At 39.7% G+C, this 23,099-nt stretch overlaps 1 protein-coding gene across 2 annotated transcripts in view; it reads right to left on the bottom strand.

Annotated features, from left to right (window-relative positions):
• The window catches only part of ATP6V1H (ATPase H+ transporting V1 subunit H), an 89,265-nt gene that overhangs the window by 15,367 nt on the left and 50,799 nt on the right, over window positions 1-23,099 (bottom strand). For both annotated transcript variants that reach the window (XM_048840665.2, XM_048840666.2), the window contains 4 exons: window positions 22,895-23,073; window positions 21,493-21,618; window positions 15,517-15,618; window positions 3,385-3,498 (listed from right to left, as the gene is read on the bottom strand). In XM_048840665.2, the coding sequence (XP_048696622.1) occupies window positions 3,385-3,498; window positions 15,517-15,618; window positions 21,493-21,618; window positions 22,895-23,073 (521 nt within the window). The remainder of the gene's footprint in view (window positions 1-3,384; window positions 3,499-15,516; window positions 15,619-21,492; window positions 21,619-22,894; window positions 23,074-23,099) is intronic.

Genomic DNA, 23,099 nt, shown 5'->3' with positions numbered 1-23,099 from the left:
GGAACGGGCATTTCCCCAACAGAAATTACTGGAATTCCATTTCATAAGGGGGGGGGGGGGGGGGGAGTCTAAAAACGTGACCGGACTGCTTTCTCAGTCAGAGCAGAACAAGAGCACAGAGGAATGAGGCTTGAAGAAGATTGCTCATTTTACTGGGTTATTTAGGTGTTGGCAAAATTGAGCTTGAACCTCCAAAACAACCGACCACCACCAGTTATCAAACTGTACTCCACAATGTTTTTATTTTTTTTTAAAATTAAAGCTTCCAGGGGAACACTCAGTCCTTCCTCTCACTTTCCCCTTATAAGGTAAGTCAGAAGCATTAAGGATAGAACTGATACTTAAAGGTCCAATCTGTGAGAGTCTTCATGATTTGACTTCAAGACACTAACTGTAAATCCTGTGTGGAAACTATGGGGCAGATCCTCAGCCCTAGCTAAGTCCCTTATGTGCTGCTCCACTTCTATACCATATCTCCCCCTCCCCCTATTTATGGAGCATAACTGGTCTAGCAATCCTGGGTTCCTATGGGCCTATTCCAGCGGGAATAAACTAGAACAGCTTCCCTATTGCAGAAGGCAGGAAGGTAGTTTAGAGACACATTTAGCACCCCACTGTGCCCAGCATGAGCATGCTAATCCCATTCATATAAGTGGGAGTTCTGCACACATCTAAAGGTAAAAGTAGGCCTTAACAGTGCAATTTGGCTAAGTGGTAATATGCAATAAATTCAATTTGGTTAAATGGTAACAATTTATATAAAATACTGTTGGGGGGGGCACCAACAAGAGAGGGGAAATAGCTAAAGGGGTGTTGCTGACAGAAGTAAGCTGAATTTAAAATGGGAAAAGTTAGGCTATATATCTGGGAAAACTTTTCCTGACAATGAGAGCTATTTGTCTGTGGAACAGTCTGCAAAGAACAGTGATGGAAACCTCATTGTTTTGATAGGTTTTGAAGTAGCAGCCGTGTTAGTCTGTATCTGCAAAAAGAACAGGAGTACTTACGGCACCTTAGAGGCTAACAAATTTATTTCAGAGTAACAGCCGTGTTAGTCTGTATTCGCAAAAAGAAAAGGAGGACTTGTGGCACCTTAGAGACTAACCAATTTATTTGAGCATAAGCTTTCGTGAGCTACAGCTCACTTCATCGGATGCATACTATGGAAAATACAGAAGATGTTTTTATACACACAAATCATGAAAAAATGGGTGTTTATCACTACAAAAGGTTCTCTCCCCCCACCCCACTCTCCTGCTGGTAATAGCTTATGTAAAGTGATCACTCTCCTTACAATGTGTAAGATAATCAAGGTGGGCCATTTCCAGCACAAATCCAGGGTTTAACAAGAACGTCTGAGGAACCGGGGGGAGGGGGGGTAGGAAAAAACAAGGGGAAATAGGTTACCTTGCATAGATAAAGGATTATAGTGTGAGATGAAGGGAGGAGGAAGGAGGATTATAATAAAACAATGCTTGAGGGCTAAAAAGAGTGTATTAGGGAAAAACTGCTTTGTATGGTTAATTATGTAATACTGGTTTTTTAATACACTTGTTATTACCATGTCACTACAGCAATGCACAGTATCTTGAAAAAATCTCTTCCTAGTATCTCTGTATGTTGTTACTAACACCCCCTCTCCACCTCCAAACTATTATAATCATCAGTGCTTAACTTTTTAAATTGCATTATATCTGTCTCAAAACCCCATGCACAATCATAAGGAATTCCAAAGCATGGAGTGCTCAAAATAGACTGAATTTAAACGTGTAGTTTAAAGTCATAATAAAATAGGTGTGCATTTCACAATACTTCTTTTCTATCATACTGCTGAGCCATAGCATCCCATCTTCTACTTTTATTACACTTTATCCAAGCCATTTGTGAGTAATCTAGCCTAGTGGTCAACATTTCAGCATGCTTGCATGTACTAGCCAGTCTGGAATACATTTTTTCAGATGCTGCTCTCTATCTGCTCTACAATACCATTTTAGATTTGAATTTTCAGGACTGCTAAGATGAAGTGAAAAAATGATGTCTTGTGAAAGATCTCATTTCTTCGTCATGAAAACTAGGAGTTGTTTCAAATGGGAAGAATTCCATAAGAAAAATGCAGTTATATAGGAATTTAAGTTTTCCATCCAGTTTAACAAGTTACAGATTGATTATTGTACCTGGCAAGCATAAACTGCATAAGAAAGTGAAAAATCACATTTTCCTATGAGAACATTTGATTAAAGTTTATAGTGTACATAGCTGATTTGAATTAACATGAAAAGGCAGAAAATGTTTTAAAAATCTTGCCACTTCTAGAGGTTGTCTGAAACAGATTAAATCCTTCATCCATAGGACATAAACTGCTTTCCCCACTACAAAGAGGAAGGAAACTTCTCCCATACTGTTTCTACAGCAGCAGCAGCAGGTTCCCAGCACTTGGGAAGGATTTTCAGGCCTTGTTCACAATCAGCCAGACAGAGCACAGCACTGAATGGTATTCTCTTTAAAGGCTGTCAAATGCCATTTCTTAAATATTTCAGGAAAAGGGGCATTAGTGAGTGACTCTGAACATAATTAACACCACAGAACTTTAAGGTCCTAATAGTCAGGCCTTAGAACTGAACCCAAGTCTCTCAAATGGCGGAGCAGAGCAATACTGATGTATGGTTAAAGTTTTAGAACTTAACCGCCTTTGTCCTCTTATCCCCTTGTTTATAACTCCACCTTGGAATCTTGAATAAAAAATTTACTTAAAAAGAAATCTTCCATCATTCAGACATACTTGTCAATGTAGGTTTGTTTATGAACATTACACTACAAACCTTGACTTAGAATAAGAGAGCAATGAAGGAACATCATTCCAGAAGAAAAACACAGTGCATGCACTTTGTAAGATATCTAAAGATTAAACAAGTGTTGGGACTATCAATTTCCAGAGGATAGCTAAGTGAAATTGTAAACACCACAGTGTGAAACTCAATAGAGAACTAGTGAAATCCATTCTGATTTACACAGTTAAAAGACATTTTTCAAACTGTGGTTATACTGCATCAGTTCTGGAATATGACCATTATGAAACATTTAAATTATAGTGTTTACGCATAATTGAGGGCTGTGTGTTCCACTGAACCCTTGAAAGTCTGATTACTTAATTCAATTAGCACAAAAGCAGGAAGGAAACAGAAGCCGAAGTGTTAATTTTGCATGTCAGCACAATTTCTTGTAGGATTTTAAACACTGAGTTCATCAGAATTATTATTTCATCATCACATTACAGAGATAAATATTTCAACTAAAGAGGATCATAGTTATTTTAAAAAAAATCAGCAATCTGGATTCTATACAGTCCCTCACAGATAATATTAACTGAAGTAAATTTTCACATACCAGTTGTGAACCATCAGCTTCTGTACAGCCAGTAGGGCATTATAGCGAACTTGCTGGTCTTCGTGATGCATGTGGTTCATTACTAGCTGTTTACCACCAAGCTGCTCAATCACTCTGAAAAAGACACACATTTTAGAATATCTTGCAATTACTTCAACCTCTGCCTGCTAACGATCAGATAATCCTAACTGCTTAGTACCAAGGGATTCAAACAGCAGGTTTATGAATCACAAAGTGAATGGTAAATGCCATCAGTTTTCTAGGGGATCTGTCAAGGTTCCTTCCCCACTCTGAACTATAGGGTAGAGATGTGGGGACGTGCACGAAAGACCCCCTAAGCTTATTCTTATCAGATTAGGTTAAAAACTTCCCCAAGGTACACACTTTGCCTTGTCCTTGAACCGTATTCTGCCACCACCAAGCGTTTTAAACAAAGAACAAGGAAAGAGACCAGATGGAGACGTCTTCCCCCAAAATATCACCCCCAAGCCCTACACCACCTTTCCTGGGGAAGGCGTGATAATAATCTTCACCAACTGGTACAGGTGAACACAGACCCAAACCCTTGGATCTTAAGAACAATGAAAAATCAATCAGGTTCTTAAAAGAAGAATTTTAATTAAAGAAAAGGTAAAAGAATCACCTCTGTAAAATCAGGATGGTAAATACCTTACAGGGTCATCAGATTCAAAACATAAGGTTTTGCCTAGAGGGATTCTCTAAGTTACAAAAAGTCACAAAAACAGGAAGATACATTCCATCCAGCACAGCTTATTTTACCAGCCATTAAACAAAAGGAAATCTAACGCATTTCTAGCTAGATTACTTACTAACTTAACAGGAGTTGTAAGGCTGCATTCCTGATCTGTTCCTGGCAAAAGCATCACACAGACTGACAAACCCTTTGTTCCTGCCCCTATCCCCCCCGCCCCCAGATTTGAAAGAATCTTTTCCCCTCGTTGGTCATTTTGGGTCAGGTGCCAGCGAGGTTATCTTAGCTTCTTAACCTTTACAGGTGAAAGGGTTTTGCCTGTGGCCAGGAGGGATTTTATAGCACTGTATACAGAAAGGTGGTTACCCTTCCCTTTATATTTATGACAGGATCCATATTATTTCATATTCACTACATATGCGATGATTCCCTGTATTTCTAAGCATACATGTATACACACTCATTGCTGCTTCTTCTTAAATAGCAAAGTACTACTACTACAAAAATCCCAAACACCAGGGAAAAAAAGCAAATCTAATCCTAAACTGACCTCTGAAGGGATACTGCTGAGTACTGTGTGAACAAGGCTAAAAGCTCTGACCACAACCCGAGTCTATAACCAATTTTGGTCCCAACCCCCAGCAATTACCAACCCAAAAAGAGGCTCCCCAACACAAGAGTGTACAAACTCTCAGGAGCCTCTCACACACGTAAACTCTAATTCCTTAGCATTCCCTGTTCAGACTTAATATCCTGTACATGATTGTTAGGGGGCTTATTCCTTCACCCACGTACTTCTCTGGTCCTTCTCGCATGAACAGAGAGCAACAATACCCGAAGTCCAAAGGTGCAAACAATTCGATGTTTATTGGGGTGAACTTCCAGCAAGCATGATTCCAGTTTCCTTCCTTAGTGGCCCCCTTCCCAGCTCTGACACCACAGAGCCTTACACCTGTGTCCCTGTTGCCATTCCTGCCCTTAGCCAAACATGATTCCAATTTCCTTACCCACATTCCCTGTTCCCATCTCCCCCTTTAGCAAAACATGATTCCAATTTCCTTACCCACATTCCCTGTTCCCACTCCCCCCCAATTGACTGCAGGCTATATAGTAAAACTTGAGTTCTCCTTTGCTATACCTTAACCAATCATTTTCCTGAAATTTAACTAACCAATCCTAACATATTGTAACATGATTATGTAACCAATTATATCCCATCACCTTAATTAGTTTACACCCAGCAAAATGAATTATACAGCAGACAGGAACAATCACAGAACCAGACAGAGATTATACAGACAAATAGCAAAGTGGGAACTATAATGACTAAACAATACAGAAGTGAGGATTTCACATCCCAGCTATTGATAAGTGAGTTCTTGCCAGACAGGATGCTATCAAACTAAGTTTCCTTTTACATCTTCTAGGCACTTCCCTTTCTCTGGAGGTGATAGGCATTATCAGGACAGGATTGTATTCCTAACAGCCCAATAGCACCTTCTGTCAATGTGACTAGTTTGGAATGTGAGGATGTGATCATACGCTTCCCAGCTTATGGCTGCCTCTGCTGCTTAGCCAAAGGCCTTAGCCTAAGAACAGGGCCTCAGACTGTCACAGTAAGAGAAGGCTCTTACACCGGCAGACAGTGATTTTGATTCTCTCTTTTATACCTCTACAACTAGCCAAGTGATAAGAATACACCTAAATTCTTAGAGTACAGGCCTTTACAGACAGGTCTGAATATCTATATCCTAACAATGATGTCCTATCATCTAAATTGAGGTGGATACAATTCCCCCAGCCCACATGGGGAGAATCCTGAACTCCCTTCAGTTTTATGGGATTCATTCTCACACACATCTCACATGCCAACCAAAACTGAAAAAATCCATCCTTCATGAGGGATCCATCTAACTCACCCCAAAGAAGGGATGCCATCCATCCTTGCCCCCCCCCCGTCTCCCCCTCCCCCGACTGCTGCTCAGTCCCAGAGACTCAAGCAGTGTGGCCAAGAGGATGAAGTGAGCCAAACTCCTTGCTGACCTTGTGAGGCTCTCTCCCTCACTGAAAGTCAGAATCACATGAAATGCCATGCCAAAAATTCTCCATAAATGAATCTCAAACCCCCCATAGTCACCACAAATCCAAAACCATTCCCCTCTAATCCCCGCAGCAACATGCTTGCCACAAGAAGTGGCCCTCTCCCTATTAACCTTCCATTTGAAAGCATGCCATTACTTCTGGTCACAAGTGGGCAAGGAATTCCCATTATAAAAAGGGGAGAAGGGAAGTTACTGCCTCTCAGACAAAACCCATGGCTGGTAGTTCAGTTTTTCCCCCCATGCCTCCCCAAAAGAGGCCATTTTACATCCTGCAGCAACAGCTTTAAAGATCAAAAATAAAATATAGCAGTTTTCAGAGGAGTACAAGCATTTATTTGATCTTCTATTGCTTTAAAACACAAAACATACCTATTATGGCATCAAAATTATGATTACTTTGGTACAATAGCCTGTGCTGTTGTCAGGACAGCCAACATCTGTGAACTGTGCAATAAATACCAATCTAGGTGGCCTCATACGTTGTAGGAAGTATTTCTGAACCTACAGAAATAACTGCAGCATTCCTAGTACTTTCACTCCTGCTACCTGAAGTTAAGATTGCTAAAGCCTTTGGCATTTTGGTGGTTCTTGAATATAAGAAAAGCTAGGATGGCTTGCCAACGGGCTGACAGAGCCTTTTACTGCAGGTTCTCTGAATGATGCTAAAACATTATGGTTTCTCATCTTGCCCATCTTTGCCCTAGAGAGGATATACATATAAGGTGCTCATGCACAAGGTGGGTGAGGCAATATCTTTTATTGGACCACCTTCTTTCTGTTGGTGAGTGACAAGCCTTTGAGCTTACCCAGAACTCTTCTTCAGGTCTTGGTTTGAAGAAGAGCTCCGTGTAAGCTCGAAAGCTTGTCTCTCCACCAACAGAAGTTGGTCCAATAAAAGATACTGATTCATCCAACCTTGTCTCTAATATTCTGGGACCAACCCACCTACAACACTGCATACAAAAGAGTCCCAGGTATTTGAGAGATCAATTGTGGACTTTGCTAGAAATCATGGCAGTGCTTCATGCAGATAAAAGATAAGAAAAAAATATGTAACAAATCTGAGGGTTCAGCAATATCAATTTCTGCTGGAATGAATCAACTGTATTGCTTATTTCCATGGACTGACAGATTCAAGGTGCTTAACCTCCAGACCACTTATTTTTGACAAGTCTTATGGGACAAATTTTGAAAATCTATTTATCACAAAATCTTATTACTTTTCCTGTATCTCTGAGAGACTAGGGGTGTGTGCGCATTTAAACAACAAACAAAATGGAGCAGACCCTTTGTGGTATTTTCCATTTAAAAAATGTAAACAGTATTCTATTTCTTAATGCTGCCAGTTTTCATTTACCAAGACATTTTGTTCTAGCATTTTAACTCTGCACTAATCTTTGGAAACAGCAACAAACATTTGTTCAAAAATCAGTGATCCTAAATCATCAAAATGTGTCATGTGCCATCACTTTATATGTGGATAATTAAGCTGGTATTGGTCACTGCACAAGACTTCCAATTAAAATGATCTTGAAAATGTTACATCTGCATATTGTAGTTTAATATTTCTTTAATGTACTTTAAAACTGTGTAATGAGCAACAAGTAATTTTATTAGCCACAGATAGTGTATTGTAAATTATCTAATGTGTTAAAGTACTTTGCATTGCTTTAGACTTCTGGCAAGATGGGTCTGGCAGGACATCATCTCATCCAATATTCATTGGAGCGAACTGTTTGGAGAAACAGGGTGTCACGGTTCCTTCCTCACTCTGAACTCTAGGGTACAGATGTGGGGACCTGCATGAAAGACCCCCTCATCTTATTCTTACTAGCTTAGGTTAAAACTTGCCTAAGGTACAAACTTTTACCTTTTGTCCTTGGACCTTATGCTGCCACCACCAAGCGGGTTAAACAAAGAACAGGGAAAAAGACCACTTGGAGACGTCTTCCCCGCAAAATATCCCCCCAAGTCCTACACCCCCCTTCCTGGGGAAGGCTTGATAAAAATCCTCACCAATTTGTACAGGTGAACACAGACCCAAACTCTTGGATCTTAAGAACAATGAAAAAGCAATCCGACTCTTAAAAGAAGAATTTTAATTAAAGTAAAAGAATCACCTCTGTAATCAGGATGGTGAATACCTTACAGGGTAATTAGATTCAAAAACAGAGAATCCTTCTTGGCAAAACCTTAAGTTACAAAAAGACACAAAAACAGGAATATACATTCCATTCAGCACAGCTATTTTACCAGCCATTTAAACAAAACAGAAATCTAACGCATATCTAGCTAGATTACTTAGTAAGTTCTAAGACTCCCTTCCTTTTCTGTTCCCGGCAAAAGCATCACACAGACAGACAGACCCTTTGTTTTCCCCTCCCCGCTCCAGCTTTGAAAGTAACTTGTCTCCTCATTGATCATTTTGGTCAGGTGCCAGCGAGGTTATCCTAGCTTCTTAACCCTTTACAGGTGAAAGGGTTTTGCCTCTGGCCAGGAGGGATTTTATAGTTCTGTATACAGAAAGGTGGTTACCCTTCCCTTTATATTTATGACACAGGGTCTTTCATCTGTTGATGATACCCAATTTACTGTCTTCCCTTTCATCATTACTGACAGTAGCATTCTGTATATGTCCATACTGTAATCAAACACCCACAGCTGACCCAGATCAGCTGACTTAGGAACAGCGGATATAAAAACTACAGTGTAGAAACTCGGGCTCGAGCCTGGGCTCTGGGACTATTTCCCCTTGTGGGGTCCCAGACCTTGGGCTCCAGCCCGAGCTCAAATATCTACATTGCAATTTTACTGCCCCGAAGCACAACCCCCCATGAGCCAAGTCAGCTGGCATGTGTCAGCTGCAGGTATCTGATTCCAGTGTAGACATATGAGGCCCCAATAAGGGCCCCATTGAATTACATGGTATACAAACACTTAACAAGAGAGTCTCTTCTTCTCAGCAAATTTAAAAACCACTCAGAATTAGTAACTCTTAATGTGTGACATAGAATGGAATATTGAAAGAAAAACTGGACATGACATTTAACTCAAAGATGAAGAAAATATTTCCTGAACTTTAATGCCCATTGAAGGCATGCACCTCACTTGCTCCAAAATGGTTTATTGCACCTTCTAAGTCCTACTGGATCCATAAACTACGTGCTTGAACACAACAGAAGTAGCCAGTAGCACCCATCATCTACAGTGTGCAGAGATTAACGTCATTCCTCTGTATTACACACCTCAGAAATGTCATCCACACCTCTGTCACTTCTATACTAATTTCTGTGCAAACACTGCAGTTTTACGCCAGTACAGCCTGGTACTTGCAGTCCTCATGCTGGCATCTGATGAAGTGAGCTGTAGCTCACGAAAGCTCATGCTCAAATAAATTGGTTAGTCTCTAAGGTGCCACAAGTACTCCTTTTCTTTTTGCGAATACAGACTAACACGGCTGTTCCTCTGAAACATACAGCTATGTACACTTTTTCCAAGCCACATTCCAAAGCCTTGCTCCTATAAGCTTCTATGTGAGGTAATAAACACTGAAGTCAATGGGACTCCTCACAGGTGTAAGATTTGCCTATGTGGAGCAGCTAGTCGTATTGGGGCTTCAGAAAAGCAAATTTCTATAGCACCTGTATATTCACAGATGTGGATTTAAGTGTGTAAATATATAAAGTCACTTAAGTATCCATATTTCATGCTCATATCTCATTCTGTCACGCAACCAGTCAGCATTTTCCTCACCAAATCCAAGAATTCAGTCTAGCTTTCCCCAGCCCAATTTCCTCTCCCAGTCCTCTTGTATAATCCCAATCTCTCTGCCATCCACTGAACTCCAATGCCCCATTTCCCTTCCACACCAGCCCACAGAACCATTCCCCTAACAACCAGATTCATTGGCTTGCAAAATGACAATAGCTACTCTCAGCTAACCCACACTCCCAACAAGTGTTCCAATCAAACCAACAGAAACCTGTCTCCCTGGACACTCCAATATCTCAAAAATAAATAATGTATTCCCCTTCTCTCCCCATGCCTCATTCTCTCTGCCAAGCCTCACAAAAACAATGAAGGAAAGGAAATATCTACTCATACTATACATTGGAGAGGTAGAGTCTAGATAGTTATTTAAAATTCAGCATTGTTGTCTGTCAGTTTTTCCTCCCGAAATCTCCTCAGAAGATTAGCATATAACATGAATGCCAGTTTATTAATGAGGTACATTTTTATTGCATATTGCTCTCGCATGCCTTAGAAAAGCAATTAAGAGGAATATCCTGTGAAAAGATTAGTGATGCGTGCATATCTTTTGCATATTAACTTGTAGCACGCTACTGTACCTCGCATGAGTACTCTGTATTACTGGGACTACCCTATTTATACTTGAACAATAACTGTTGAATAATTTGTAATTGATGAGCAGCACAATTACTTTTAAGTTAGGCAACAAAAAAATATGGCATTATTATGGGACTTCATTACCTTCACCCACATTACACTTTCTAACTTGGCCATAACAGTACATGAAACTCCAAGGAGCATTAAGCAAAATGTTATTTTACACAATTTTAAGATACTCTGTACAAAGTAAATGCTTTCCAAGACATACCACTGTTATATGTCAAAGTCCTCAACATGAATACTAAAAATTCTTAATAGCACAGGAGGTTCCTAAAAGCTTTATTCCTGCTTAAGGCCTCCTCCCACCTTCCCAAGAGAAAAAACAATACACAAAATATTGTTGTGAAATACAACCAATAGCTTGTCCACATTCAAGGGCTTTGACTTTTATAATATATTGAATAGCGAAAAAGTGGTGAAAAGAGGATGTTAAGCTCAAATGCACCCCTCTCCCAGGTCAAAAAGAAAAAATTAAAATTCTCTCATCGGAACTAATGCTGAGTATTCCAAGTGACATACACTACAGTGGAGAAACATTGGGGCTGAGAATTTAAAGTCAAGAAATCCAGTATTATCGTTCCTAAATCAAGTGTAACTTGGCCTACTTGTACATATGCAATATTTTGTATTACTATGCCTGGCGTTAGATGTCTGCCTTAATACAGAAGTACAAGCTCTAAAAGCAACAGCTACAGTAGGCTGTTCTCAAATTTATGACCACCTCAGGTGCTTATTTTAATCTCCCCTCCTCTTCTTCTGCTTCTTTCTCCCTCAAAGCTGGATAAAGGAAATCAACTAGCTGACAAGTCACAAGCACCCTGTATTGGGTGTAAATGACTTTCACTGTGAAATAAGGAGCTGAGTAGTAGCATGAGCAAAGAGAAAGAAGTCGGAATTCATGCAATCCATTGTCAGTTGAACAGCCAGGAGTTGGCATAAATTAAGTGGAATTCAGCAGTGGAGCAAGGAAGATTATGCCAGCCGAAGGCATTAACATGTACCACACTGCATGTACAAGACCAGGCTGAGGTCAGAGAGCTGTTCTTCAAGATGTTCCCTGACCTTAGGAGTTAAAGAAGAAGGTGCTCCATGTGGTATTCTTCCTAGAATAACCACGTTGACAGATCTCACCTGAGTCACGAGTGCATACCTTATACAATGACACTCACAGCGACTTCTTTGAACACCCAAAGGGTTGGGACCTCTTCCCAGCTGAGACCTGCCTCTTCCTTCTCTTCCAGAGGAAGGTGTGCAGGAGAATATGAAGTTCCCTCTGACCCCCCAACAGACACTGAGCATGCCTTTGCATTAGACTGACTATAGAAATGCTAATAAGTTGGGTTACATGCAAATACTTATAAATATATGGTCCTATCCTTTGGTGCTATAAATCAGCATAGTTCCATTGATTTTAATGGAGCTACACCACTTATACCAGCTGAGGATCTGGTCCATAATTTCTAAATGGTAAATATCTTGAACATTCCTTAAACTGATGTAGTGTTCCGAAATAACCTAACCAAAAGAATAAAAAACAGATGTTTGGTCTAATGAACATTGCTCTTAGACAAACAAGAGAAGGGATCATCGATAGCCAGAATGGTAATTCGAGCTCTCTGCTGAATGCAACTAATAACTGAAGAACTTGTAGCTTTTATGTATTTAAGGTCTACCATCTTTATAGGCTTCAAGTTTTAAGGACAAAAGTTTTAAACTAAATTTTTTCCAAAACAATGGAATTCTTCTATTTTTCTGAACCAGTGAACAGCCTCCAATGTCACAGGATTCACTGAAAATGAAAAAAATTGCCATTATGATTCCCACATCTAGATGCAAATTTGATAACTTTATACTGAAATCCAAGTGTAACATCGAAGGAAATGGACCATTAAGTAAAAAGAAAAGAAATACTCGTGGCACCTTAGAGCTATAGCTCACGAAGCTTATGCTCGAATAATTTCAGGTTTCAGAGGAACAGCCGTGTTAGTCTGTATTCGCAAAAAGAAAAGGAGTACTTGTGGCACCTTAGAGACTAACCAATTTTTCATGCAGTTGATAGATTTCCACTCCATACGGCTAAATGCAGTGCCTTGCATAATGACAGGTTTCAGAGGAACAGCCGTGATAGACTAACAGACTAACACGGCTGTTCCTCTGAAACCTGTCATTATGCAAGGCACTGCATTTAGCCGTATGGAGTGGAAATCTATCAACTGCATGAAAATTGGTTAGTCTCTAAGGTGCCACAAGTACTCCTTTTTTTTTGTGGATACAGACTAACCCAGTTGCTACTCTGAAACCGGACCATTAAGTGTAACTGAAACATTGCTTTAAAGATTGAGAGACTTGGAGATAATGTACTAAAGTCATATTGAATAAGGATTTCATTGGTGATCCCATATGTGCCTTGCAAGGAACAAGCTGTTATTCCCGTTTTAAAAATCTGAGCAAGGCATGACTTTTTAGTTCGTATTTTGTAAGAGAGTTGGCCTGTTTAGATTTTTGTACCTAGAAGACATGACTGTACTTGTAGTATTCATAAGTCAATATGTAAGAAAAAATATACTATTAATACAATTTTTTTCATTTTTGAACTGGCTGGAATGACAGTTATTTTCCTGCACCCTCTCACTTTAAAGTTTGAAGCTATGCTGAAACAGTCAAAAGTGATAACAACGTGGAGTGCTCCTGTTATATTTCAGCAGTGGAGTTGTGCAATTTGGTTTTGGATTATGGAAAAAGTTTAGTAACATATTCCTGTTTTAAACACCATCCTAGGAATATAACATACTGACCACACCCTCTTGTCTATTTTCAGGCAACATAATGGATTGTCATCTCTTCCTAAACTATCCACAGAAAGTCTCAACTTCTTTCAGCTCACAAGTAAGCTAAAAACAACAAACTGCAGCATTGCTCAATACATATGGTCTACTTGCCACATCTGAACATACTTGATTTGTTCTTATATTTTTAAGAACATCTGCAGTTCCAGTACATAAGGTAAGATTACAGACGCTGTCAATCCTCCATACTTCATAAATTCCCTTCCCACAAGTACACAGTAAAATCAGTTACTAAAGTTTTAATGACAGGTTTCAGAGTGCACCCGATGAAGTGAGCTGTAGCTCATGAAAGCTTATGCTCAAATAAATTTGTTAGTCTCTAAGGTGTCACAAGTATTCCTAAAGTTTTAATGAGGCTTTCTGCACTGGCAGTCAGGAATAGTGCACCGATCCAAATGCGCCAGTAATCTGTGCCAAGAATCTTATCTTACAAGACTAAAAATTTTTCCATTTTTCTCATTTAAGCCTAGTCAGGAAACCAGTAACAGCTCATCATTTCTTCACAGGGGAATTTTTTTTTTAAAAAAATGACTTGTATAGCTAAGTATGACGGGAAGAGATGAGACTGAAAAAACTCATCAAGGTCTCTGAGACAGAGGCCACAGGTGCCTCAGATCAGGATAAGCAGAAGTGACTAAACAGTGACTAAACTAATATTACATGAACATAGCTATAATATGGTGTGACAGGATGGACGAGGCCCAGAGGCTCCTGCCACACACCATCCAAGAGAGGAGCAGAAGAGAAGTCCTCCAAGCAGCCTAGAGTGGTTGCAAGGAAGTAGCCAATGAGAGAGGCTGCAGGGAGCAGCCAATCAGAGCCATATAAAAGGAGCTGCAGAACACAGCAGTAGTCAGTTGCTGCCTAGAGCCAGGAGAGGATGTTACTGGCTGGCGGAAAGAACAGCAGGACCATGGAGAGCTGAGGGGGGCAGGGACTGGGGGAAAACAAAGAAGGAGCTCCTGGCTGGCATCTGGGACTGAGCCCAAGGAGGGCCACAAGACGACAATGTCTCCAGAGAGGAAGCCCTGGGGATATGGCTCACACCAGGGCTGGGACAAGTTAAAATCTGCATACCCTGGAAGGAGTTTGCTCTGCTTCACATATAGACACTGTGTGAGAGTTGGCTGAAAGGCTGAGTTACTGAAAAACTGCCTGAAAAGCCACCATAAACTGAAAGACTGCAAACACACCTGACTAGAAAGCAGACCAGAAGGGTGTACTCACAAAAGGTGGGTGCCACAACCCCTTACATATGGTCTCTTTAAAGAAGACTCTCTGACAGCACATACCTTGTAACCCTTGGGATATCTAAATCTCACCTCCCAAAAGGTTGCAATATGCTGAACCTGACCCCGCAGAAATGTCTCACTTTTTAAGTGACAGGGTTGTAGCTTTCATGGAATTCGTTGCTAACAGACCATTGTAACATTTGGATTTGTTTGCCTAATATACACAACAGTTTGTCTGCATTCATACTATGTCAAAGATATTATATGTTTCAGGTAAGGTATTTAGTATTTCTGCATTTAAATTTCTATGTATTTTCTATTGGTCCTTTTTACATGAAGTATGGTATCAGAACACAGTAGTTTCATTTATCACAGAAATCGCCAGCAACATTTTATGAGAAACAAATATTAGCTCAAAAGGAACAAAATGGTTTTATCACAAGAAACTGCAGGATTTGTTACTAAAGATTGTCCATGACTATTGCAAGACCAATACTCTGGTGTTTACAATGAAATTCTAATAAACGCTTTAAATATACAGCAAGTCTGTGACTGAAGTGATTATAATAGCTACTAAATGCCTGAACAATTTTCAAGAGCCTTTCAGATATATTTTCTTCACTAATTAAAAGCCCCAGAAAGCAAATTAAGTTTATTGCTGATAGGATCAAACAGCTATTTAATATTCCCAAATACCTATTTCATAATTATGTTGGGGCTAGTTGCAGCACTTGTTGTACAATTATAGTGTTTATCAGGTTAAGTGGATACTCCACCACCTTGCCAGTAAGCATTATAAGAGACAAAGGCAAAGAAAGCTTTTTGCTTACCGCTTCCCTCGAGGATAGTGTCGTACATATTCTCCCACATCATGAGCAGCTACAGCTAAGACTTGCGGGTCATCAGAAACCTCCAGAAGCTTAGTCAGGATTCTACAACAGTATTTAAAACAATCAGATAGTAATTACACTACAAAGTGCTAATTTATAGTAGCTTAATTTCAGAGACCATAAATACATTATGCATCACCTGTACAGTAAAACTGGGATTATAACACAAAACAAAAATACCTCCCAAGCAACAAATTGAAATTAAATAGCAAAGACCCTATCTACTCTAGGCTAAAGGACATTGCAACCAGTGCCTTGAGCTTGCAGCATCTGTACACAACAGCTGCCTAAAGCATCACTAGGCTGCAGCACCTGCAGTGAGAACTTGAGCTCAAGTCCAACTGTACCAGCCATGCTTATGAAATTCAACAGTGTGGAAAAGAAACCACAGAAGTTGCAGGTCCATAAGAGCTGCTGCTACTGCTAACTCCATTCCATGATGAAGTGCCTTCTGCAGGCAAACTACCCAGAGCGCTACCCCAAGAAATAGTTTTTGGTGTTCAGGACACATGATTCAGAAGTCCCAGAATACATCAGGACTATTCGGCTTGCTGTCTGTAACATGCCAAAATGGTTCTATCAGAACTGTTGTGTGGTTGCACTTTACTACTGTCAACCAACTTTCATGCACTATCCCCCACAATGGTTTCCTTGTTTACGATACACTAGAGGATACCCCAGTGAAACACAGGCAGAATTTTAAACAGAAGAGGAGGACAATCATTACCCATTATCGCGAAGAATTGAAGTGCATTCCAAGAGTGGAGAGTAAGACATGTTATTGAAGATGGAGAGTTGTAGCATTTTTTTTTAAACTTTCTAATTGTGATTTTCTAGTTTCAAAGACGCCATTAATAGCAAAGAAATATGCATCCTTTCTTGTACTTATCTACTGTACTTCAGCAAGTAACTCTGGTTCTCTTCAAAAACCAAGATTATAAACGAGATACCATATCAGAATCTATTAAGATGCTTGTTACTTATTTCCTTAGTGTAAGAAAAAGACAATTCTGTACATTTCATAAAGAAGAAGGGGTTACTCAAACTTCAACTCAGTATGCAAAATAAAGATAAGCAATTTGAAGGCAATTCAGCAAGAAAACATTTGCCAATGTAACTGTTTACTAGCCAATAATAAAAATACAATTTGACACACACAATGATATGGAGGTCAGAGACCATAGGTTGTTTTTTAGAATAAGGCAGGGAAACTTGGTGACAGATGAAGCACAGATTGCTGGAAAATTAGATTAGTCTGTGTTTGGCGTGAAAGTGAGAAGAAACATGTGCGCTCCCAGGATAGAACATTGGTAACTAACAGCAATATTAAGGCAGGTTTTAAAAAGTTGCTTCGAACAACTCCACCCAGGAAGCTTACACACCTAGAAAATAATTATCCTAAAAGTCTGAAAGAAATGTGAATGGCAAGTGAAATGACTTCATTAGTTTAAACAAACTTTCTGCTTGTACTTCTCACTGGAATCAGACTTGAATTTGAAACAGGACACAAATTAAATACAGAATGAGGAATTAAAATATTGTAGTATTAAGTATTCAGCCCAGTCTTCTTCAAGTTATAGGCAATATAGGGGGAAGAATATGCAACGAGAGCATTTGTCAATGAAAAACTGGGAAGGCTGGCAAATACTAAAGAGTGAAGCAAAGGAAACTGAATAAAACAGCTTATGCAATTTAATATTCAAGAACAAACAAGGTATTAAAAACAACACAGTATTTAAGAGCCTAAAAAATGCAGTTATGATTTTTTATTTTACTAACAAAACTTTAAAACAAACTGCTGTAAATACGAACAATGTCTGGATAGACTATATTAAGTTTCAAATAAAGAGGAAGATGGTCCACTTTTAAAATTTATTTTATGTGTTCACTGCCATTGCAGTGGGACAGGAACAGAGCACTTGTGTAGTAGGTCACAGTATTTTGAAACTTCTGCTGTAACAACCAGAAAAGACAAAGATTACTGACTGGCATGAAGACGATAACGTGGAAACTGTTTCTGAACAACTTGTAAGGTTCCCCTCCCTATTTGCTTATCTGCAAGATAACGTATTATCCTAGTATAGGCACAATCATCACTGGCTGGATGAAGGTTAGGGGGTGGGAATTTAAGTCTCTTTCTTCCCCCATCCCCAGGTTCCGAAATACAAATTATAAAAGACGCTTGGATGAGCAGCTCATTCTATACTGAAGATAGTCATGTTACCGATGAGGTTTAGGAAGTGTCTCGGATTGTGTGTGAAAGCGAGTGTATGGAGTTGATATACCCTATAGCAAGAGAAGGAGCCTAGAAGCTTGTATATAATCTGCTACAATGATCAGAAAGTAGCATAAAATAAACTTGTAACAGCAAAAACAGCTTGGTATTGAACAGACTTTCCATATGTACATTCCAAATATTTTCAAATTCACTTACAGACAAACAGCCATTTTTTTCACTTTGGTGAAACCCCATTTTTTGTTTTAACGAAATTATCCTATGCTAAAAACACAAGTATTATTCTATCATTCAAAGGTACATATAGAAAATTTCAGATTGACCCAATATAAACTGTTTTAATCCCTAATCTTTCACCTTCAATCTATCCACCCTTCCTGCCCTCCCCTACCCCCACCCTCCAAAAAATAAAGAAGTCTGGGAAACAGACAGACTTTGCTGACAGTGAACATATACTGCAGACTTGGGCTCTGTTGAACCAAAGGGTGTGGCAAAAATTCCAGAACTAAGGATCCATACTAAGAATTCCCTGCCCTCATGTCCCAGCATATATAAATAAGGTCTGTAAACTCACATAAGTAAGACAAAATGGAGGTCAAGAATAAATCATGCCAAACCAACCAAATTTCCTTCTTTGAGAGGATTACTGATAAACTAGTGGATGGCTGGGAAGAATATATCTTGATTTTAGTAAAGCTTTTGATAGTGTCCCCACATGACATTCTCATACACAACCCAAGGAAATGCTGTCTAGATGAAATTACTGTAAGGTGGGTGCATCCCTAATTGAAAAACGATACTCAAAGAGTAGTTATCAATGGTTCGGTGTCAAACTGTGAGGGCATCTAATGGGATCCTGCAAGGGTTTGTGCTATTCAATGGTTTTCAATAATGACTTGGATGATGGAGTGGAGAGTATGTTTGTAAAAACTGTAGTGATACCAAGCTAGAAGGGATTGCAAGCACTTTGGAGGACAGAATTAGAATACAAAAGGACCCTGATAAATTGGAGAACTGGCCTGAAATTAACAAGCTAAAATTCAATAAAGATAAGTAGGAAGGAAAAATCAAGTGCACAAATACAAAATGGGGACTCAACTGGCTAAGCAGCAGTACTACAGAAAAGGATTTGGGGGTTAGAGTTGGTCATAAATTGACTATGCGCCAGTAGCATGATACAGTTGCAAAAAAGCCAAACATTCTGGGGTGTATTAACAAGAGTGACGTAAGTTCAGCAGGAGGTAACTGTTCCATTCTACTCAGTACTGGTGAGGCCCCAGCTGGAGTATTGTGTCCAGTTTTGGATAGCACACGAAGAAAGATGTGGACAAACTGGAGAGTCCAGAGGAAAGCAACAAAAATGATGAAAGGTTAAAAACTACAGGCATGTTAATATCCTGAGAAAAGACAACTGCTAATGGTCTTCAAAAATGTTAAGGGCTGTGATAAAGGGGACTGTGATCAATTGTTCTCCGTGTCCACTGGAGGTAGGACCAGAAGTACTTGGCTTAAACTGAAGCCAGGGAGATTTAGGTTAGATATTAGGAAAAACTTTCAACTATAAAGGATAGTCAAGTGCTGGAATAGTTTACAAAGGAAGGTTGTGGAATCCCAGCACTGGAGGTTTTAAAGAACATGTTAGACAAAATACCTGTCAGGGATGGTCTGTCTTAATCTTGCATCAGTACAGGGAGATTGAAGTCCCTTCCAGCCCTACATTTCCATGATCCTATGAAAACCTACATCTTTAATTGCACCCAGAAATGAACTGAAAACCAGTCCACCCTGTGAAGGATAGGGGCAGTGTACCCTGTATCAAGCACCACTAAAAGCAGGCTTCTGTACCTCATTATGTGCCACCAAAATTTCAAAGTGGTCTTCAGGAGTAGCCTACATCCAAAAGAAATAGCCACAGCTTTTTAGCCTTTAGCACACTGAGAAAAATAGCCACTGCTGCTATTGGACATCCAGAAATAACACTTTAGTATCACAGTAATGAGCGTGGCATGAAAAAAAACAAACAGAGCCAGGAGGACAAATGAGAGTAATTCTGGTTTGCAATCCTGAGCAACAGAAAGGTAAGCAAAAATCTCCCATTTCCTCAGTGTCCTTCTCCCATACTTCTATCATGTCTAGGTTCGCTTGCTAGCTCCTATCCAGGCCACAATCTCAAGTAGTCACCAAGACAGCAGATCAGCTGGACTGTGCAGTGGATGGAAGATGTAAAGTTGGAGGTCTTCTACACAATAAAGGCACCACAGGCCACACCACCTTGCTAGCACCCTTCCCCCCAACAGACTGACATGCAGACTGAAAAGGGTTTGTTTGTTGAGATACTGGGGTCTTTCCTCCGGAAAAAGCTATGCACTGAAAAAGCTTCCAAAGAGGAACTCAAGGTTTTGCTGGCCATCATTTAAGAGAAGCACTGCTTTAAATTATTGAGCATAGCCCAAGGCACTCCCTGAGCAATACCAGAACCTCAGCGAGAGACTTTCTGCAACTCAAGCAGATGACTCCTAGTTATTATTCTGCTTCCTCAAAGATTGAGGCTCTAGTCCGATTCTGAGCAATCTTACCCAAAGCAGAGTGAAAATTTGCCCTGGCATGAAACACTGGTATCTGTAAGTGAGTCAAGACACTACAGACACCAACCTGCCTACCACTGGGAACAGTTCTGCTGATTGGGACTTTGCCTCCAGCACAGGACCAACAAAGAAACGACCACTTGCACAGCCATTGTTAAATCTCACAACTTGGCCAGGCTCATACCATGCCTTCTATTTTAGCATCATGTACTCTAGTTATCTCCCTGCTTTAAATGTTGCAATCCAGATTTATACAACATTGACAAGGAGGAACAAATTAGAAGGGGCACTTTGACACCACTCTGTCAATGGTAAAGGACACGCAATCAAAATGACTGACTAGGCAACTAACAGAGCATTCACAGCTATCTAAAAATCCAACTTTGTCAATTGGCTTCTTAAAGGCAGCCAATAAAGTAGATGGAGCTAAGGGCCTATCAAGAAAGGTGGGCTCCAACCTCAAAATAGTGCAAGTCCTTGTCACATACAGACAAGGACCAATAGCTGCACTATTCAATCCCACCTCAGAAACTAGATCAAGAGCGTAGAGTGTAACACATTGAGCCAGAATAATTGAGCCAGCCACACAGAATAATCCCACATCTGTAATGATATCCTCAACCTCATCACCAAAAAAAGGTATTTGGAAGACTGATGGAATGCCTGACAAAATTTTAACTATAGTATGGTGCAGTCAGACTTTTGGACTGTATTAGCTGGTATTTCTTTAAGTGTATTTAACTGAAATAGTTTAAAAGCCATCATGTGTGATACTGCAAGTGAGTTAAGATGAATTTTGAATATTTTCTCTATTACATAATCAACCAAAGTACCTGGTTCAGTTAATAAAAAACAAGCAATTCAACTTCTGAGCAGATGATTCCCACTGTCAAAAAGCCATACACTTTAAACAGTAATATGTTCTGACCTTCTCTTCTCCCTAGGTAATGTTTCTACAAAATTAAATTACAGCACTTATTGCTCATGTTGAAATAAATACCATAGTACACATGGTTTAAGTTTGAACACTGAAAATATACTTTAAAGAACAGTGTGAAGAGAGAATCAGAAGTTTATGAAAACTAAAGAACTTACTTCAATAGCTCGTAATTCTTTTCATTTAATCTCACAGCATTCTCTCGCCAAAATTTCTCAGATTTGTGTACAGGACTCCATTCCAATCTTCCTGACTTGAGCTCAGAACTGTACTCATCAAATGAACTAGAGTGCAAAAAACATACGGTGAAACACTAGTTTCCCATGAACGGGCCTTTAACAGTACATCAGAAGCTCTACTCCTTGGAGAGACCCTAGGATTTGTTATGACAAACTTGAACGTCACAGTTCTTTACAAATCTGTATCAAAATTCTGATTTGGATAAGTTGCTTAAAAACATTGGTGGAACATCCTTAGGCAACATGAAAGTAAGCACAGGTTGAGGGGAGGGGAAGAATATCTTTTGAAGTCCTCTCACTTGGACCACTTCAGACACTTAAGATTTAGGCCTAATCTACACCAGAAAATTAAGCAGGCACAACTACATTGCTCTGGGGTGTGAAAAAAATCCATACCCAAGTGGCATAGTTAAGCCGACCAAGTCCTTGTGTAGGCAGCACTAGTCGACAGAAGAATTCTTCCACTAACCTAGCTACTGCCTCTCAGGGAGATTGATTACCGATGCCGATGGAAGAACCCCTCCCATCAATGTAGGCAGTGTTTACACTGAAGCGCCCCCACAGCAGTGGAGCTGCGCCACTGTAACGTTTTAAGTGTTCACAAGCGCTTAGTTGCAGGGTTCAGAAAGAAAAAGGAGAACTAGTGGCACCTTAGCGACTAGAAAAGGCATTCTCCCCAGACCTATACTTACTTTTACACAGAACGTGATCTTAAATTTACTGATCTGAAATATAAAAAGTGTTTTACAAACTATCTGACAATCCCATTTTATTAATAAGTGAACTGTGCTCCTAAATGTGGGATTCCAGATCCCAAGAAGAAAATCGGTTAACAGTACACATTTAGAGAGAGAGCTAAACTGCTTTGTGCCCTTGTTAGCAGTTACTAAAGTCTAAAAAGGAATTCCTCTGACCAGGGACCCAACTTAGAGATACAAGTTGTAGTCTGAATTATACATCCAGCGCAAGTTGGGATAAATGACTCACTAGTGTACTCATGTTCATTTGGCATTCTATGGGTCTACACGAAGTTTCATATTTTGTAAGTATCGAATTCGGCTCCAGTGCAGCAGATGCAATTCTTGTTGAAAACCCTGCCCTTAAACTGTCAGTTAAGAAGCATGTGTGCATAAGCATAGTAGATTTTTCTAGTCAGATATATGACAGACATCCAGTTAGAAACTGGATCTTTCATATACTGTTGGGAAGATATGATATACCAGAACACCACCAGCATATCTACTATTTTCTGCTTTAAAATCAATAAGTTTGCCAGTATTTCAAGTGACACAGGTTTAAAAACTCATACTATAAAATATACCTAAGATCCTGGACACTCTCGCCAAGTTTTTCCAGTAGAAACTTAATATCCTCACTTATGTCTTCATCATCATATTTCTGCTGATCCAAGTTCTCTAGTTGCTTCAGAATTTTGCATTGGATCATAGCGAGAGCATACTCTTGGCGAGTTTCTCTTTCAGTAGATTTTTCTAAAAGATTCTGGAAGAAAAAAAAAGGTAAAAGTT

Source organism: Caretta caretta, chromosome 2 (assembly GCF_965140235.1).
Source record: "Caretta caretta isolate rCarCar2 chromosome 2, rCarCar1.hap1, whole genome shotgun sequence".
Classification (NCBI taxonomy): Eukaryota; Metazoa; Chordata; order Testudines; family Cheloniidae; genus Caretta; species Caretta caretta.
The sequence above is the reverse complement of the archived record's forward strand: the minus strand, read 5'-3'. Positions and strand labels throughout refer to the sequence as shown.